Source organism: Phascolarctos cinereus, unplaced genomic scaffold, assembly GCF_003287225.1.
Source record: "Phascolarctos cinereus isolate Bilbo 61053 unplaced genomic scaffold, phaCin_HiC Scaffold_2;HRSCAF=192, whole genome shotgun sequence".
Lineage (NCBI taxonomy): Eukaryota > Metazoa > Chordata > Mammalia > Diprotodontia > Phascolarctidae > Phascolarctos > Phascolarctos cinereus.
The window spans coordinates 273,263,707-273,284,000 of NW_027555625.1; the positions used below are offsets into that span (position 1 = coordinate 273,263,707).

The window sequence follows — 20,294 nt, forward strand, 5'->3', positions numbered from 1 at the left end:
CTATGTATCTTATCTCCCAAAGGACAACTACCACAACTTAGACTTCTCATTACACTTTAATGTTTATAAACACATTTTGCCACAATAACCTTTTGAGGTAGGCGCATAGAATCAGAGATCTAGAGCTGGAGGAGACCTTTAAGACCACCCTGTTCAACCTCTTTCTTCCATAGATGAGGACGCTGAGGCCCACAGAGGTCGAAAAACTCTTGGTCTCTGACTCCAGCCTCAGTGCTTTTGTCATTTTAGCAAGTTAGTTCAAGTAGTATAATCTTTATTTTGCAGATGTGGAAGTCCAAGTTCAGAGAAGGTATGATTCATATCCAAGGTTACAAAATAAATGAAAGAGGTAGGATTTGAACCCAGGACCCCTCCTTTCAGATCCACATACCTGGAGGGTTTTCAGTGTATCCTCACACCCCACATTGCTCTGCCCACTCCTATACAGAGAAAGGCAAAAACAATGCCAATCCTCGAGAAGCTTACAGCCTCCTGAGGAGACAACAAGCAAAAATTATGTGCAAACAAGGTATTCAACCATTCCTCAGTAGTTGAATGAAGGGGGAAGGGAAGCCTTGAAGACTCTGGGAAGAAACCTAGACTCAAAACTTTATACCACTGAATAACAGAATTTCAGAGGTAGAAGGTATAAGCCAATCCTCTTATGACAGATGGACTTCATGAGCAGTACGTCGGAAGAAATGACTTGCCCGAAGTCAGACGTATAAGTCCATGAGACAGCTGGGACTAGAACTCAGGTCTCCTGACTCAGTGGCCAGTGCACCAGCTGCTTGGATCAGTGCTGTCCCACCTTCCCCCCAGCCCAACCTAAAGGTCTAGTGGGGAGGCTGGCTGAGACCTCCAAAGGATGGAGTGTTTCTCCAGTTCAGTCATTCTGGGAATGAAGTATATAAATGCTTAATTAAAAAACAAATAAATAAAACACAGCCCAGATCAGACTGATGCCAGCAGGAAGCTGGTTATGTCTCTGTCCCTGCATTATACCATATTTTATATTCCATGTTACACAATAGATTAAACTCCATTACACTATGTAGCACTTCTTCCATTGCAAACACACATAGAGAGGAGCATAAATGTATCCGAGGTTCAACCTCATTATTTTACAGAAAAGGAAACATGAGGTCCAGGGGAATTCAGTGACTTGCATAAAGTCATAGAGAGAGTAAGCATCAGAGGCTAGATTTGAACCCAGACCCTCTGACTCTAGAGCCAATGCTCACTTTCCATGGTATCGCTTTAGATTCCCAGGACTGTAAAATGTTGGAGTTGGAAGGGACCTTTACAGATCATCCAGTTCCACTTCTTTTACAGATGAGCAAATCGATTTCACACTGACAGGCAATGTGCTTACCCTGCCCTGTCCAGTCCAAAGTAGATAACTTCCTTGAGGGATGTTGCAGGAGAGGAGGGACCTGCCTGGCAGGTTGCACCCCACTGACCCCACAGCAGGGACATTCCAGGACAAGGAGAATCCTCTCCTTGAATCTGCATCTAGTTGGCCCCCTACTCTGCAAAGGGGGCATACATCCACCTTCAGTGGATCTGGTGAGCCTAAGGGAGGAGTCCTGGAGTTCCACTGGGGTCGGTTAGGAGAAATTCAGTCTGGGATCCTGGCCCTGAAGCAACCGGGCTGTGTCTCTGGGGACTGGATTCTTCCACAGGCTGCAGAGGAGATGGATGGGGGAGGAATCAGAGGCCACTGAGTTCTGTACTGGCATCCCCCAGAGATCAGAGGGCCATAGGATCATAGACTCAGGCCTAGGAAGGAACTCAGGGGCCATTTAATCCAACCCCCTCATTTTGTGGCCTTGACAGATTAGAAGGGACTTGGCCACACAGCTGGTAAGTGGCAGAACTAGACCCCAGGGCCTATAATTCCAAACCTGGGGTACTTTAAACCATACCTGGTTTTTCCTAGATGCTGGAAATGGGGGTTACAATGCTCTTCCAGTGCAGCCTCCCAGCTTATCCCTTCTGCCTCATTTTTTCCTTCTCTAGGACCACATAATTTTTCTGTGACGCCTAGCTTTTCCTTCTTACTTAGCTGAGTCCTTGTCTTTTCCCATAGGAACTCCCTTCTGTTTGTAAGAGTTGGGTAGGCAGTTTAGAGCCATCTCCAAACTCAATAGTCCCGCCTCACACCCTGCCCTGGGAAGAAGGGAGAGGAGGCAACCAGGGAGCTCAAACCCATGTTTACCATATGACTTGAATTCAGGACGCTTGGCTAACCCCTTTGCCAGCAGCTGTGCTCCCAGAGAACCGATCTGATTGCCTTCCAAACTTTCCAGAGGATCAGAGAAGAAAAAAATAAGGATGATGGGGTGAGGGAAGAGGTAGGGCAGGAGAATATGGTTATCGTTCCCTCCCTCCATCCCAGACCTGGGTCCAGCTTGGAAGGAGAAGGCTCTTCTCCTTCGTGGGCGCCTCCTCTAGAAAGGAGACCCTCATAGAAGCAGGGGACTCTAGCAGGAGTGCCAGGGCAGAGAGGCCATAGGAGAGTGACTCAGGGAGGGTGCTGGCACCTTGTGCCTGGGAGATAATCTGAGTTTAGAGTCAAGGAAATGAACCCGAAGACCCTTCATTCCAGCCTATCCCAGGGCCCCTTCTCTTTCATTAATTCTTCCCTGCCCCTCTCTGGAGAATTGGACCCTGCTTCCTTTTTCTCAGTGCCTTACAGAGTCCCCATACTCACTCCAATTTCTTCAACTGGTTCATCTGAGGCAGAACATGGGCTAGTTCAGTGGCCCCTTCGTTCCCAAGGGAATTCCAGGCCAACCTGTGGAGAGCCTCAAATATCAGGAGGAAGGGGGAGAGGAGGGGAGCAAGTGTTGATGGGGGAAGGGAATGTCCTAGGATGGCAGGAGAATGGATTTGGATTGGGGGAAGGGTAGTGTTCCAGATCCAGGAATCTGAGGTTTGGGGGATCCCTGTCTTCCTGTTCTTACACTAACAACATAATAATCACTCCTATGGTATAGGAGTTTGTAAAGCCCCTTTGCATCAATGCCCTCAATATATTCTTACAACATCTGCACTAGGGAAGTAGGGTGGGGTTTATTAGCCCAGGTGAGGGGTTTATTAGTACAGGTGAGAAAACTAAGGCTCAGAAACAAAGTGATCTGACCAAGATGCCATCAGGGACAAGATTCTCCTGCTTTCCAGCTCTGGGCTTTTTGTACTCACAGGATCTCCTCAAGGTCATGGCAGAGAACCAAGCTACTGGCAAGAGGTTTGGTCATCCGGTCGTTAATCTTGCAGGACGTGAGGCTGAGAGAGAATAGGGGAATTTGGCCGGGGGAACCTTGAACAAGGAGACTCCACCAAGCTCCCCTAGGTGCTGCCTACCCAACCTAGCCGTTGGGAGTCAGAGTTGGTATGGACTAGGGTAAGGAAGGCTGTAATTAGGTACGGTCCAAGGCAGGTCCCTGAGGGCCTGTGAGCTAGGCAGTGCATGGGAGTCATAGTCCTTAGGCCTTGACCAAAATGAGAGAAGACGAGGCCCTGGACTTACACCCCATGCAAGGCAGGTCTAGGAGAAACACAGCCTTTCTATCTAGGAGAACAAAGCAGGGGGACTTACTTAATCTTTCTGAGCTTCAGGAGTCCCTTTGAGAGAGGCAGAATCTCTTCAGCAAAGATGTTCTCTGCCAAGCTGCCAGGCAGACAAGAAGAGTCAATGAGAGGCTTCCCCGGCTGTTCCTCAGCCCTTATCCTCTCTCTCCCTCCTTCCCTTACCTCTCCATCCCCTCCTCTTTTACCTGACCTCTTCTATCCACTGGCATCTGGCAAGGGCCTGTCCCAGGCTCAGCGTTCCCTTGGTGCCAATCTGGTTGGAACAAAGGCTGCATACATAGAGGAAACAAAGTGTAAGAGCCACACCCGGGGCAGCTGTGGGTATAGGGAAGTCCAAGTGGATGGAGGAAAGCTCATGGGCTTTTCCACTTCCAGCTGTCCATCAGCCTGGACATTCACCTACAGATGTTATCTCCCAGACAAGATGAACCCCTTGTGGAATTTCTACAGACAGACTTTGCTGTGCCTCTCAGGTCCCTCTCCTCCCGCTCAGCCCCACTCTTGAGCCCCAGGATCCCTCACTGCTGTGCCCCACTCAGGCCAGAGGGTAGAGGTGCCCATAATTAACTAAAATCATCTACCTCACACTTTCACTGAAACCTAGCCCTGCTGACCAGTGTCCCTTGGCCAGCAGCACTCCCTGAATCCTCCTCGCCCCACACACTACCCTCTGCACCACCTTCCCTGTAGTCAGAGGATTTCACTCCCTTCCCCACCACCCCCAAATGTCATACCACCATTCCCCCCGCTTTTCCCCCCAGCACAGATACTCACTACAAGACTTTCAGATGATGCGGCAAGTTCTGGGCAAGCCTTATGGCCATCAGGTCCCCCATTGTATTGGCCCCTAAGCTGAGAGGGAAGAAATAACCCTAGGTTACACAGACACTCTGGTCCCTCCATTCTAGCCCCATTGTAAAGAACCTGGATCACAAAAATCAAGAGGGATGGGAGAAGGGGCAGATGAGCCTGGGATGTGGGTAAAGGAAATAATCTTCCCATTCCCTGTTTTCCAGGGACCAAAACTCACTGTAACTCCTCCACCTGGACACAGAACGCCAGTGCCTCAGCTAGCTTCCTGCCTCCTGCTGGGCTGATGCCATTCCACGAGAGGCTAAAATGTCCCCACCCCACCCCCAAGAAAGAAGCTATGTCACATATATGAAGTTATATTGTGTAATTTGGAGAAGAGAGGACTCAGGAAACAGAAGTCATTTCCTGTTCTACTCTCCCCCATTATTCCATCTCTCCCCAATGCATAGAGGGATACCCTCCCCTTTGCTTTTCTTCCACATACAAGGAAGTTGGACCATAAGGAAGAAGGTTACTTTCTCCTCCAACCCCAGGAACCCTCCTCCAGGTTATTCTAGACACACACCCCCAGGACCCTTAGAGATGTCCATTTTAGCCATCTCCTCTCCACCAGTGACCACCCTACCCCCTATCCCCCCAAATTCTCCCAGGCTCCTTAGCCAGATTTCAGTCTTAAATTCCTGCACCTAAACCAGAGGTGTTATCCCTCATCTATACTCCATGCCCCGTGCCCTGGTTCAGATCTCAGCAGGGCTCTCCTGCCAAGAGTCAGTCTGCCTGAGTTCTGGGGAAGAGCCAGAATAATAAAGGAGAAAGAACACTAGATTGGGAGTCAGAGGACCTGAGTTCAAATCCCAGTTCTACCACTTACTACCTATGTGACTTTGGGTAAATCACTAGGCCTGTTTACTCATTTGTAAAATGAAGAAGGGGGTGGGCTATGATGGCCTGTAAGGTCCCTTCCAACTCTAAAGCTATGATCTTATGAATCCAGAGAAGTCACCAGCTTCTGACTATCTGGAACTGCCTGGTCCTTGCTCTCCAATTCCTCTCTAATAAGCCCTTCGATTTCTGGTCTTGGACACCGCATACGAATCCCAGTCTGCCACCAAAAGTAGATCTCATGGATGTGAAGGGGAGGCAGAGGTTTTTGGAGTCAGGCTGAGACTCCAAGGCCTTGGAACTGCTCTATGAGATTGGATCCCTCTGCTATCCTCTCTTCCCACATCAGCCTGGGGAGATGTTCATCTCCTCATGAGCTATAGCACAGTCCTGATTTGGGGGGCTGTGGTTCAAAGGAGAAATGTTAATATTGCCCTGTGGGTCTCCAAGTTACTCACTCAATCTTTCTGAGCTGCAGCAACGTGGGCAGGATGGCTGATAAATGCTGCACCCCAGCATCTTCGATCTTGTTGTGGCTCAAGCTTAGAGACAAAACACAGTATTACTCAGGCAAGGATATTCCATGGAGTGTTAGATCTACGATGCTAATAATTCTATCCAGCAGATGTGTACTGTTGGTCAATAGGGGACCAGGGCAGGGCAGTGAGGATGATTCAGTGCAAGCCACTGCTGAAAGTATATCCTGAGTAATAAATAGCAACAGCTGATATTTATAGAAAGTGCTTTATGGGTTCCACACAGGAACGCAGGTACTAGACCTGCGGTGTTATATTAGTATAGGGCATTTCCAGGAAGAAAGGAAGGAAGGAAGGAAGGAGGGAAGGAAGGAAGGAAAGAAGGAAGAAGGGAAGGAAGGAAGACAGGAAGGAAGGGAAGGAAGAAAGGAAAGAAGGAGCATTTATTAAGTGCCTATTACCAGGCACAGTGGTAAATGTTTCATGATTATTATCTCATTTTATCTCAGATAAAAAAAACCCCTCTACTACAACAGATTGGCACCTTTTCTGCAACTTAAAGAGTTGCAAAGAGCACTGAGAGGTGACTTATCCAGGGTCTTCTGCCAAGATGTGCCAGGGGTGGGATTGGAACCCGGCTGTGGTAGCTACAGGTATTATCTCCATTTTACAGCTGAGGAAACTAAGACTTAGCAAGTGCAGGAGGTGAGACTTGAACCCATGTCCACCCTGACCCCCAAGTCCAAAACTCTTCCTTTCCTCTACATTATATGCCTGTACTACTCATGGGGCATGATAGCAACATGTTTGCATGGGGACCAGTCAATCAACAAGTATTTATTAAGCATCTGCAATATATTAGGCATTGTGGAATATGTAAGGAATTTATATTCTGCATAGATCTATATTGTGTACCATACATATATGTATGTGTATATGTGTGTATATACATGTAGAATGCAGGTTCTTTGCATATATGTACACATACATATAATAAATATAAAGTGACTGCAAATATATATACACATATTCATACACATGCATGTACATACACACATGTATACATACATATGTACATACATACAACAGTTAAAAACAAGGTAGTTTAGGAAGAAAGGCACTAGCAATTGGGAGGACTGGGAAAGGCTTCATGTAGAAGGTGAGGCTTGTCCTATAGGAAAAGAGGAACTCTCTGAGTTGGAGGTAAGGAGGCGGTTCATTTGAGGTGTGTAGACAGCCAATGCAGGAACACAGAGATGGGAGATAGATGCTATGTGTGAGGATAGACAGAAGACAATTTGTCTGGATTGAGGAGTGCTGGAGGGAGAATAGTGTCTACTGAAGCTGGAGAGATTGTTTGGGGACAGATTATGAAGGCTTTAAAAGTTAAAAAGTTTTAAAAGTTGAAAAGAGTTTCTATTTGACCCTAGAGTCAACAGGTAACCATGAGAGTTGGCTGAATAACAGAATCCCATGGTTAGATCTGCATTTAAAGAAAATGACTTTTGTAGCCATACGTAGGATGGACCAAAGGGGCGAGAGATGAGGCAGGGAGACCACTTGGCAGGCTGTTGTGATCACCTAGGGGGCAACAGTTGTACCAGGGGGAGAACGTCATTATTGTCATCTTTGGGTTTTATCGGTGGTGATTCTTCAGTCACAGACACCCCACAAGTTCCCATATTCCCCTAATGTGGAAACTAAGTTCCTCTTTTGCCCTTTGGGCCCCATTCCCTTATGCCTTCTCTTTAGGAGATCAAACTTTCCATACATTTTATAAAGATTCCTGTGGTGCCCAGTACTCCTCGGATCCCAACTGTACAAATGAAAGGATGTGGGAAGTGATGAGAGGGGGCAGAAATCACAGAAATGACTGGCCTCTGTCCCACACCTGGCACTTCTGAGTCTGAGAGAGGCTAGAGAAAGGGGCAGATAGACTTACTTCAGATCTTCTAAGTTGGTAGCATCCCTGAGGCAATCTGACAGGTAGCAGCAACCGATGCTGCTGAGGCCACTGTTGCTCAGGCTGTGGAGAGATGTGGGAAAACATCCCCAGTGGCCATTAGCCTTGGGCTTAAACTTGGGTGGTGAAGTCCAGATGAGAAGAGTGGGGGTGGGGCAGAAGTTTGAGAGTATAGCAAACTTCCTGACAAGGGCGGATGGGGTGGGCATTTATAAGTTTTCATGATGTCAAGCCAGTGCATGGAGCTTTGGGCGCCAAGGGATAGATGACACTGGGGAATGGAAGAAGTCCTTGAAGGTCATATCACTAAAGGTGGGATGGAGATAGAACCTGACAACCTCTGTTCTCATGTCCCAGGAAATGCAGAGACAACCCTGTGGCTTACTAGATCACTTCCCAAATGCCTGCTGAAATAACCTGACTCTATACTGTGATTCTTCCCATTGCATAAATTCCTGGAGACCATAGCCAGAAGTGGGGGTTAAATTAAGGGCATCTGGGGATTTAGAGCTTGAAGGAACCTTGGGATCTAGTAAAACTCCCTCATTTTACAATGAGGAAACTGAGGCATCGAGAAGTGAAGTGACTTGTTTAAGGTCTCACAGGTGCTAAGTAGCAGATCTAGAAGTCAAATCTGGATCCTCTGACTTCAGATCTATCTCTCCTTCAGCTATACATGGCTACCTCTGGTCACTAAAGACTATGGAGTTAATGGTGTGGAGGTGGCCCCACTGAAATTCCTGGGGTCTAATAAACACAGGAAGAACTCACTCAAGTGTGTGCAGGAGGGACATTCCCCGAAGTCTCTGGGCTAGTGTACTCAATGCCAGGTCATCCAGCTGCAGGGAGCTGAGGCTATAGGAAGAGGAACCCAAGACAACTCAGATTGAGCTCCTTAAGGAAATGTACGGAGATGACAGTTTAAATGCTGTTTAACCAAGGTCTGTTCTGGAAAGAATTTTGTCTTTTTAGAAAAGTGTTTTAGCTGAGAGTCTTGCAATTCCAAACTCTAGAACAGAGGCAAATTGTAAGAGCTGTTCTTGCTAAGGGAACACTTGTATTGAAATCTCAGGGCACAGCACACCTAGGAAAGGACAGGACCAAGGGGTCAGTCCAGCTAGGAATATTATGTAACAGCACAACTGGTGTTTAAGTGAGACCGCAGGCAGCGTTCTCACCCTCCCCCACCCTCCCCTACCTTTACTCCCACCCCCTTAGACCGGCCACTCTACTTACTTCAGACTCCTAAGCTGGCACTTCCCTTCCAGAGCTCCCATGAGCACCCTGGTGCTTTCCACACTGAACTCATTCTTGGATAGACTGGAAAGAGCCAAGAACAGAGCAGGGGTGGTCATATTCTTGTCCCTCCCCCCCTACTCTGGGTCCCCTGAGGACATCTCTGGGTTCTCCCCTGGCTAAGATCTCCAGCTCTGGAACCAGAACCCTTGGCCCCCTCCTAGGACCAGTCCACCTCTCTGGGCCCCAGATGAAGGGGATGCTGTTGATTGCTATGACAGAGGGTCCATAGACAGCTCCACTAGTATCTGAAGATAAGAAGGACACTATGGCTGAGCAAACAAGGGGGCTACAGGCCTGGTACCTTTTGTACTCTGGAATCTCCTATAGTAGAATATAGTGAGAAGGCAGGCTTAGATCCCAGAAGACCTGGGAGAGGGGCAAGGAAGGGGAGGGTGAAGGCCACACATGGGCAGAATCTAGCAAGTACAGTCAGCCTTCGTCAGCTCCAAGAGCTACTGCTCTCCAAAGGAACTCCTGGCCAAGAGCTATGGACAGCGGAGCCAGAAATGAGAGGCTGACATATAAAACATGTGGAAGTAAGGAGGGGCAGGGATGAATGTTCTCTTTTGAAAAATGGGGAAATAGGGACAGTGAGGTGGTACAGTGGACAAAACGCTAGTCCTGGAGTCAGGAGGACCTGAGTTCAAATTTGGCCTTGCACATTTAGTAGATATGTGACCCTGGGCAAGTTACTTAACCCTGATTGCCTCAAAAAAAAAAGTGGGGGGGAGAACTGAGGTCTAATGAGGGAAGAGACTTGTCTAACAAGGTCACACAGCTTTCATAGACATTTTCTATTTTTTTTCATCATCAAACAGTATTTATTAAATACTTAGCCATGACACTAGTCTTGTTGCTATATAAATTAAGAGAGTCATAGAATTTTGGGGCTAGAAGGGACATACGGAACTACCAAAATATGAATAATAATGATACAAGGTCATAATTTATAGCATTTTATGGTTTCCAAAGTACTCTCCTTACAACAGCCTTGTGAGAATGACACTATAACCCCATTTTACAGATAAGTATGCTGAGGCTTACAGAGTTTATGTGCAGCTGATGAGTAGAGTGCTGGGTTTTGAATCAGGAAGACCTGAGTTCAAATCCAGACTCAGATGCTTACTAGATGTATAATCCCAGGCAAGTCACTCAACCCCTGACTGCTTCAGTTTCCTCAACTACAATATAAGGATAATAATGCCACCAATTTCACAGGATTATTATGAGGATGAAATGAAATAATCTTTGTAAAACACTTAGCATACTGTCCAGCACATAGTAGACACTTATCAAACACACCAGTCTCTAATCTTCTTCTTCCCTTTCCTTCCCCTGAAGGGGTTGGTGGAACTGGGTTTCAAACTCAGGTCTAGATTGAGTCTAAATCTAGTATTTTTCCCCCTATTTTACTAAGACATTTTCTTTCTTTTTTTTTAATTTTAATTTTTTTAAAAGACATTTTCTTATAGAATGTTTCACAACACTCCTATGAGGCAGGCTGGGAAATTATTATCATCCCCATTCTACAGATGAAGAAACTGAGGTTCAGAGAGGTAAAGTCATTTGCTAAAGATCACAAAGTAGATCAATGGCAGAGACAGCACTTGGGTCTTCTGATCCCCAGGCACCTGAACTTTTTTGCTCTACCACTTCCATAAACTGTGCCAAGAAACGACATAGTGCCAAGGTCTGGGGTTATTTTTAAGTGCTTTTAATTGAGCCTAGGAAGGTTCCACTGACCATGTTTTCAAATACTCCCTCTTCAGGACCTGCCCCCATCAGCACAGTGATCATACCAACAATACTTTTGGCATGACCTATCAGCACAACTTACTCTAGCTCTTCCACAGTATTGCAGTGACTCAGCCCAGATGCTACCTGGCACACGCCCTCAGAGCTCACCACGATGGCTGTCAGCCTGGCAAAGAAATAAGGACAGCAACCTGTGGTTTGGTGTTCTCAAGCATGGGGGTATGGGAGGAGGGGTTGGGGGAGGGGTAGAGACGGGATGGGAAGCACTAGAGGGTCATCAGGAATTGGGGAAACTCTGAATGGACTGTCCCTTCCCAACTTTCCACCCTCATCTTTCTAGGATCATTCACCTATAGATTATCTAAGAAGCAGGACATGGACTAGATGACTTTCAGTCCAAGTGTTTGGGAATAACAGGATATGGCTGAGGTGGCTAGCCAAGCTGTGTGTGGGACATCATTTAAAAAGTCTCCATGTCCTACCTGAGTTTCTTCAATTCAAGGAGAGACAGAAGCAGAGTCTTGAGTAGCTGGGTGCTGGTATCACACAAGTGAACCTGGGACCAGCTGTGGGAGAAAATAAATTGTTCAGAAAGCATTAGAGCTAGAAATGATATGGGAGGTCATTTAAGACAAACCCTTGTTTTAATGGATGTAGGACCAAGGTACAGAGAAATAATGGAATGCCTCAAAGGTTACACAGGAGTCAGCTGGAGACCCAAGACTAGGGTATATGCTGAGGAATATGCTGCCACCTGAAGTCTTAGCAAAGCTGTGACATCTTTGTGAAACTTAACAACAAATGTGAACTATTGTTCCTGTTATCATCATCCTATCACCCAACTATGAGTATTTACTTTCAAATCCCTGATTTCATTCCATCTTCACAGTATCCTCTGGAAATGAGGAGGGGTGAGTAAGTCTTTCCATTTGAAAAATGGGGAAACCGAGGTCTAAAGAATGGATTAGCCTTGCTCTAAGTCACATAGCCAGGGGGAAAAGCTGGGACAAGAACCTAGTTCTCTTGGACCAAATCTATTGCTCTTTCCACCATACTACTGCAGCCTTTGCTGATAAAATGTGCTCATGTCCAAGTTCGTTGAGTTCTGCCTTCCAAATCACAAAGCTGAAAAGGACCTCGACAGCTATCTAGTCCAACTCATGTCCAAAAGAAATTCCTACTATATATATTCCTACATATCTAGCAGGTGGTCATCTAGTACATGGGGGGGGGGGAAGGACCACCCCCAGAAGTGTGACATTTGTCTTTGTGGACAGCGTAATTACTAGAAAGCTTTTCCTGACATCAAACCTACATTTTCCTCTTTGGAACTTTCTCCTATTGCTCCTGGTTTTAATTCTTTGAACCCTTAAAGAAAAACATCTAATCTCTCTTCCATATGACAGTCCTTTAAATATTTAAATTGTCTCCCTTGAGCCTTCTCTTCTCCAGGCTAAACATTAAACACCTCTAGCTCCATCAATCAATCCTTATATAACATGGACTCAAGACCCTTTACCATCTTATGTCCTTTTTTATGACTTAATTTTTTATTAATTAATTCATTTTTAGTTTTCAATAATCACTTCTGTAAGTTTTTGAGTTTTAAATTTTTCTCCCCCTCTCTGCCTCCCTCCCCGAGACGGTGTGCAATCTGATATAGGTTCTACATATACATTTCTATTAAACATATTTTCACATTAGTCAAGTTGTAAGGAAGAATTAGAACCAATAGGAGGAACCACAAGAAAGAGGAAACAAAATAAAACAGAAGAAAAAAAGAGCAAATAGTACACTTCAATCTGCATTCAAACTCCATAGTTCTTTCTCGGGATGTGGACAGCATTTTCCATCATGAGACTTTTGGAGTTGTCTTAGATCCTTGCATTGTTGAGAAGAGCTAAGTCAGCCATCACTCAATGTGGCTATTACTGTGTGCAATGTTCTGATTCTGCTCACTTCACTCAGCATCAGTCCATACAAGTCTTTTCAGGTTTTTCTGAAGTCTCCCTGCTCATTATTTCTTATAGCACAATAGTATTCCATTACATTCATATACCACAACTTGTTCAGCCATTCCCCAATTGATGGGCATCCCCTCAATTTCCAATTCATGGCCACCACAGAAACATCTTATGTCCTTCTTAAACTGAGCCAAAGCAAACTAAACACAGTATGTGGTTCAACCTGGGCAGAGAACAATGATAATATCATCTCCCTCTTCCTAGAAGCTCTGCCTCTCTTAACGTAGGCCAAGATTGAATTAGTGCTGGGGGTTCCATGTCACACTGCTGACTCATATTGAGCTTATATCTCATGAAACCCCCCCAGATCTTTTTCAGAACAATTGCCGTAACCGTCCAACTGCCATAACAACTGTCCATAACTCTTCTATCTTATATATGTGAAGGTTATCTTTTTGCAGCCCCTCTTGAACTTCACCTTACCAAATTTAGCACAATGTTCTAGCTCATGTTCTAGTTTTATTGACTGTCAGCAGTCTTAATTATCTACCATGTGCCAGGTCCTGTGCTAAATGCTAGAGACATAAAGAAAGGCAAAAGACAGTCCCTGCCCTCCAGGAGCTCATAATGCAATGGAGAAGGCAACATACAAATAAATACATACAAATAAGCTATAGAGAGGAGAAATTGGGAATTGCTGTTCATCCTTCTTTCTTGAAGAAGACCATGACACCAGGCAGGTGATGCCATGACATGCAAGTGAATTAGATTTAAGTGAGGAAGGGCTGTGCAAAGTCACCAGCCTCACTTTGTCCTTCTGAGTCATCTGGGTATAGGTGAGGATGACTGGAGATACCCCCGAATGCAGTAGGAGACCTTGACCTTTTTAAGCTAAGTTCTTTCCCAGGTCTCAGTTTTTCTGAGGCAATGCCCATTCAGTGATTAAGGCTAGGTAAGAAATGAGGCAGAGAATGGCCTCTTCAAAAAAAAATCAATCAGAGAGGGGAAGACCCTCATGGTTTCTGGCCAAAACAGAAAAAGTTGCTGTTTACATCCACTCTGAGCCATCAGGACCCAAACTATGACCAGGTGGGGCTTAGGCTGGGACCTGCAGGGATTTTAGTTGGAACTTGAAAGAAGCCAGGGACAGTAGGAGGGTGAGATAAGGAGTTAGAGCATTCCAGGCATGTGGAAGAGCCAGTGAAAACATGTGGAATCTGGAAATGGAGGTCTTGTTCGATGAACAAACTGCTAAGAGGCCAGTGTCACTAGGTTTTAGAGAAAGTAGAGGAAAATAAGTGCATGATGACTGGAAAGGTAGAAAGGGGTTTTAAAAGCCAAACAAAAGATTTTATATTTGATCCTGGAGGTGTTAGGGAGCCACTGGGTGGCTGAATGGGGTTAGATCATCACTTTTTTTGGGATCCTGACTTATCCAGTGTGTTAGCTAGCCATCCCAGCTTTGTATCATCTGCAAATCAAAGGATCATGCCATCTAGATCTTTATCCAAGTCACTGATAAAAAGATTAAACAACACAGGGTCAAACAGAGATCCCTGGGGCACTCCACTACAGACCTCCTGCCAAGCTGACATTGAACCATTAACAACTACACTTTGAGTCTGAGTCCTCAACCAGTTCCAAACCCATTTACCATCTGGTCCACTTTTCTCTATCTTTCCTCCAAGATAGTATGGCAAATATTTTTCTAAAATCTAAGTGTTCAGTTTTTTTTTTCAGTCATGTCTGTGACCCCATTTGGGGTTTTCTTGGCAAAGATACTGGAGTCATTTGCCATGTCCTTCTCCAGCTCATTTTACAGATGAGGAAACTGACGCAAACAGAGACATGACTTGCTCAGGGTCACACAGCCAGTAAGTGCCTGAGCTCAGATTAATGAACTCAGGAAGATGAGTCTTCCTGATTCCAAGTCCCCAGTGCTCTATCCACCACACCACCTAGCTGCCAAAATCTAAGTAAGCTACACCTACAGCATTCTCCTAATTTGCTAGTTTAGTAACCCTATCAAAAAAGGAAATGAAGTTAGCCTAGCATGACCTGTCCCTGAGGAGACTATGCTGGCTCTTCATGATCACTGATTCCTTTGATAGATGTTCACTATCTCCTAAATGATCCATTCTAGAATTTTCATGAAAATTAAAGTTCACAGGCTCATGCAGTTTGCAGATTCTATTCTCTTCCCTTTTATGGAAAGGGATAACATATACCCTCATCCTTGGCATTACCTCTCCCATTTACCATGATCTTTTTTTAAAAAAATATTTTTTCAATTAACAAAAACCCCCTATTTTCTCTCCTATGACCTTACAGATATTACTGACAATGACTTTACTACCTGAAGCTATAACTTATCTGGGTTAGGTAATGAATTCATCAACTATGTGGTCTCTTCCTAACTCCTCATTTTTGTTTTTCGTATCAATTCTTGGTTAGTTATTTTTGTTCTGTCATTGCCAATGCAAAAACCAAAAACAAAAAGCAAAACACCCAGAACCCAAAACAAACCCCAGAAGCAAAATGAGATTTGGGAAGCTCAGCCTTCTCTGTTGTCAGTTATCATTGTCCCATCCACATTGGGATATGGAAACAGACCATGTGGGTCTTCCTAAGTCCAACCAATACTTCTAATCTCTGACACAACATCAGGGAGGGACATTTGGAGTTTGTCCCAAGGCCTCTGGTCATCTAGACCAGGATTTTTACACAACCCAGGGGCAGAGAGATAAATGGAGGCTGAGCCTCAGAGATATACTCACCTAAGCTCCTGTAGTCTGATGTACTTTTCAACCACCTGCCTGATGGCAAGGGTTTGGCTGACTCCTAGGTCACACTGAGCCAGTCTGCAAGGAAATTTGGGGAAAGGAGATTCAGTTAAATTATACAAGATGCCTACTATGTGGTAGGTGCTGGGTATATAAAGACAAAATGATAGTCCCTGCCCTCAAAAAGCTTCCATTTCTTTTGCATGAGGTCTATAAGCTTATGCCTCTTGCCAGCTTTACCAGCCTCAACAAACTCATTTCCTAGAGGAGGTGATGTATAGAAAGACCTACAAGGGAAAGAGTCATATATGAATTCATGAAAGTCTCAGGTTCATTATGGGCTTGGCTGGTATTATCTTAGTGACAGGATACTTAAGCTTAGGTCCATGAACTTGTTTAAAAAAAATATTTTAATAATTGTATTTCAATGTAATTGGTTTCTTTTGTAATCCTATGCATTTTATGCATTAAAAAACAGGATTCTGAGAAGGGGTCCATAGGCTTCACCAGTCTGCCAAAGAGGGCCATGACACAAAAAAAGGTTAAGGCCCTTTGGCTTAGTGGGTTTTTACATAAAGTTCAGGGTGGCTGGGGCCAGTAAGCTCCAGATGGACATGTCAAGTTAATTATTTACTAATAGAATGTTCGAGGGGAAACTCCCCAACATGGTCTTTTAATTGTGGTCACCAAAATCTTTCTGGAGTTTTTTTTGAAATTCAAAGGGGGCCAAGAGTGTCCAAGTCTGCTCTGGGGAGGCTGAAGCCGATGGACAGCTGGAAATCAGCAGTTCTGGGCTGCTGTAGGGTTAAAGCCAATCAGGTGTCCACACTAAGTCCTTCACCAATATGGTGAGCCACGGGCACTGGGGGTGGGGAAGTTTAGGGGGGAGGGGGTGTACTAGGCTGCCTAAGAAAGGGCAAAATGGCCCAAACTGGAAATAGAGCTGGTCAGAGCTTTTGTGCTGATCAGCAATAGGATCCTGCCAGGAATTGCCACGGAACTTCCAGCTAGTAAGTAGGAGGAACAGTAGAAAGGATAAGAGAAGGAAGAAAAAGAGGCAGGAAGAGGAAGAAAAGAAAGAGGAGAAGGAAGAAGAGAAAGAGGAGAAAAAGGAGAAAGAAGAAGGGGGAAAAGGAAGAGGAAAAGGAAGAAGAGGAGGAAAAACTGGAAGAGGAGAAGAAGGAGGAGGAGGAGGAGAAAGGGAAGAACAGGAAGGAGGAGGAGAAGGTGAAGGAAGAGGAGGAGAAAGAGGAAGAGAAAGAGGAGGAGAGGGAGAGGAAAAAGGTGAAGGAAGAGGAGGAGAAATCAGAGGAGCAGAAGAAGGAAGAAGAGGAGGAGGAAGAAGAGGAGGAAGAAGAGAAGGAAGAGAAAGAAGAGGAGAAGGAAAATAAGGGAGAGGAGGAGAAAGAAGAGGGAAGGAGAAGGAAGAGGAGAAGGAGGAAGAAAAAGAGAAGAAAAAAGGAGGGGGAAGGGGGATAAATTTAGAAAGAGTAAGAAGTTCTGCTTCTCATGGGAGTGTGAACCAGGCTGAAGATATAAGCAGTTTCAATAAAAGTTTATCTGAATTCCTGCATAATGGACCCCTCCTGTGCTGTTAAATGAAACTGTTAGTTTGGGACCTTTCCCTTTTAAATCTCACAAAGCCCTTGTTTGCACCATTTCAATGCACTTGTAATATCTTGTATTATAACTATTGTGTTTATGTTATAGGCATCTACTAAACAATAAGCTCTATGAGAACAGAGGCTGTGCCTCATTTAAACTTTGTATTTCACCCAGAACCTAGCCTACAGCTCTGCAGAAAGTAGCCACTAAATAACTGTTTCTTGAGTTGAGTTCCTTGATTTTAATTCTGTTCCATAGGCTGCCACCTCATCAGTGCACACAACTGCCTACTAGGTGGGGAAAGAGAGAATGTGGAAGGCTTCATGTAACCCATCCCTACTACTGGGGAAAGAACTCAAAGTACATACCTCATGGGTCAAGAGAGTCATTTTGATGGTAAAATGGCTATCAGCTCTTCCCAGGGCATAGACTAATCTGTATTACTGTGAAACATGCCATTTAATAATGCCATGGTATATCAAGTTAATATTGACTTATCAGAGTTAACCAATTGGATTAACTAATCCAATCTCCATCCCATGGGGCAAGAAGGACTTTTATTGAGTCCTGTGGAGTGAAATTAACTGTGAAAAGGGCTCTGGAGGATTTTTAAAAAATATTTGGGCCTAGGTCCATCTACCCCACCAGCCCTAGCCAGAGTCTACAATGACATGGGGACACAGAAGACCCACCTGAGTACTGGAACTTACCTGAAAGTTGCAACTGCAGGATTCTCTGTCTGCTGGGAAAATGCCTCTTCAATATGGAGGAGAGACTGTTGTCTGGAGATGCTAGGAGAAGGAAGAAGGGCATGCCTAAGGGCCTGGACTTTTACAGTTACGTTATTACAGGAACATTGATTTTTTTAAAATGTTAATATGTAATTTTCTTTTTTCTTTTTTTTAGATAATTAATATATTTTTAGTTTTCAATAAATTTTCTCCCCCTCCCTCTCCTCCAACCTCCCCAAGGTGGTGTGTAATCTGATATAAGCTCTACTTTAAATTCACATTAAGCATACTTTTACATTAGTCATGATGTAAAGAAGAATTAGAGCTAATGGGAGGGACCACAAGAAAGGGAAAACAAAACAACAGAAGAAAAGGAGAGCAAATAGTATGCTTCCATCTGCATTCAGATTCATAGTTCTTTCTCTGGATGTGAGTCTTTTGGAGATGTCTTAGAGCCTTGCGTTGCTGAGAAGAGCTAAGTCTATCAAAGTCAGTCATCACTTAATGTGGCTGTTACTGTGTTTAGTGTTTTCCTGGTTCTGCTCACTTCACTCAACATCACTCCATACAAGTCTTTCCAGGTTTTTTTGAAGTCTGCCTGCTCATCATTTCTTACAGCACAATAATATTCCATTACATTCATGTACCACAACTTGCAGTCATTCCCCAATTGATGGGTATCCCCTCAACTTCCAATTCTTGGCCACCACAAAAAGAGCTGCTATAAATATTTTTATACATGTGGGTCCTTTTCCATCCTTTATGATCTCTTTGGGACACAGACCTAGAAGTGCTATTGCTGGGTCAAAGGATATGCACATTTTTATAACCCTTTGGGCATAGTTCCAAATTGCTCTCCAGACTGGTGCATCAGTTCACAACTCCAGAACATAGATTTTATGTTGGAAGGGACCTCAGAGGTCATGAAATCTAACTCTTCTTATTTTATAGATGAGGAACTGAGGCCCAGAGAGGTTAAGGGACTTGTCTAGGATCACACAGCTATTAAGTGTCTTAGTCACTATCCAAATCCAGGTCTTTCTGAGTAATCTATATATTATGTCATGGTGTTTGTAAGAATATATCAAGGATTAGATGACCTCTAAAGCTGCTCCTAAGTAGCCCCATAAATCATTTTTTTTTCCTTTCAGTGTATGGTCCTTGACTTCCCAGAATCATGGAATATTAGAGCTGTAAGAGACTTTCCAGATATTCTAGCTCAGGGAGAAGTGACTTGCCCAAAGTCACAAAGCCAGAAAATTGCAAAGCTGGATCTCAGTTCCAGCTGTCCTGACTTCAAGTCCAGTGCTCTTTTCACTAGAATTCCCTGCCCACCCTCTACCTCTAGTGATTCAAATAAAAAATTTTCAAATTTAAAAATTTCAAATTCAATTGCAAATCAGTCTGTTTTCTTCTTGATAACAGTGCAAGCAAGAGGGTAAAGAGTTGTTCTGGATCATCTGTAATTTCCAGTGCTCTCTTTGTCCCCAGTTATTCCTTGTCCCCTGAAGGGGAGAACTGGAATCAGAGACAGAAGGGGCCTTGGTAATTCTCGAGTCTAATCCATTCATTTTACAAATGAGGAAACAAAGACTTGTTCAAGGTAAGTTGTTGTTCAGTCATTTCAGCCTGACTCTTTTGTGACTGCATTTGGGGTTTTCTTGAAAAAGACACTGGAGTGGCTTGCCACTTCCTTCTCCAGCTCATTCTACAGATGAGGAAACTGAGGCAAATAGGGTTAAGTGACTTGCTCAGGGTCACACAGCTAGCATATGTCTGAGGCTGGATTTGAACTCATGAAGATGAGTCTCCCTGCCTCCAGACCTGGCACTCTATCCACTCTCTATCCACTCAATTGTCCATAATCAATAAACCCAGATTCTCTGGCTCCAGATCCAGCATTCTTTCCACGGCACCATCTCTAAGGCCCTGTAATTCATAGAACCATTCCTGGAGCTGTTAGGAATGAGCTTTAGCCCTGTGTATATGCTGGGGTCTAATTTTAGAAACTATGGATCCCCAGGCACCTTCCCAGATCCCTTACCTTATCTTGGTGATGTTGCCTGAAGCCTGGACACTTGCATCCAACAGGGTAGTAACACTGGCCATGGTCACCCATGGCTCTTCAACACTGTAATTAGAAACAGATATGGACTTCTCAGAACCAGCAGCGGACAAAGGGAACCTGTAGCCTATTTAACACTCTTTTTTTAGTCCCTTTTTTGTTCTCAGTCTATTTTCCCTGGATCTAGGTCACAGAACACAGAAATCTGAGAGAAACAGCTCTTTGGGGGTTTGGGTGGCAATAGATTAGTCAAAGGAGATTCTAGGTTGTTAAAAAAAAACTGTTCTAGGCATGTCAATATAAAAACCCCAACAATTCCAGATACTTCAGAAAATAGTTCTGGGCACTACAAAACAAGTTA

The 20,294-nt window shown here is 44.5% G+C and overlaps 1 protein-coding gene across 1 annotated transcript in view; it reads right to left on the reverse strand.

The window, feature by feature from the left end:
• Positions 1-37: 37 nt before the first annotated feature.
• NLRC5 (NLR family CARD domain containing 5) overlaps positions 38-20,294 on the reverse strand; it is a 98,419-nt gene continuing 78,162 nt past the window's right edge. The window contains 17 exon segments of the mRNA XM_078150060.1: positions 38-1,705; positions 2,237-2,304; positions 2,717-2,800; positions 3,208-3,291; positions 3,605-3,676; positions 3,783-3,866; positions 4,372-4,449; positions 4,628-4,711; positions 5,751-5,834; positions 7,711-7,794; positions 8,503-8,586; positions 8,968-9,051; positions 10,868-10,951; positions 11,268-11,351; positions 15,527-15,610; positions 17,848-17,928; positions 19,913-19,999. Coding sequence (XP_078006186.1) covers positions 1,611-1,705; positions 2,237-2,304; positions 2,717-2,800; positions 3,208-3,291; positions 3,605-3,676; positions 3,783-3,866; positions 4,372-4,449; positions 4,628-4,711; positions 5,751-5,834; positions 7,711-7,794; positions 8,503-8,586; positions 8,968-9,051; positions 10,868-10,951; positions 11,268-11,351; positions 15,527-15,610; positions 17,848-17,928; positions 19,913-19,999 — 1,405 coding nt within the window. The 3' untranslated portion in view covers positions 38-1,610.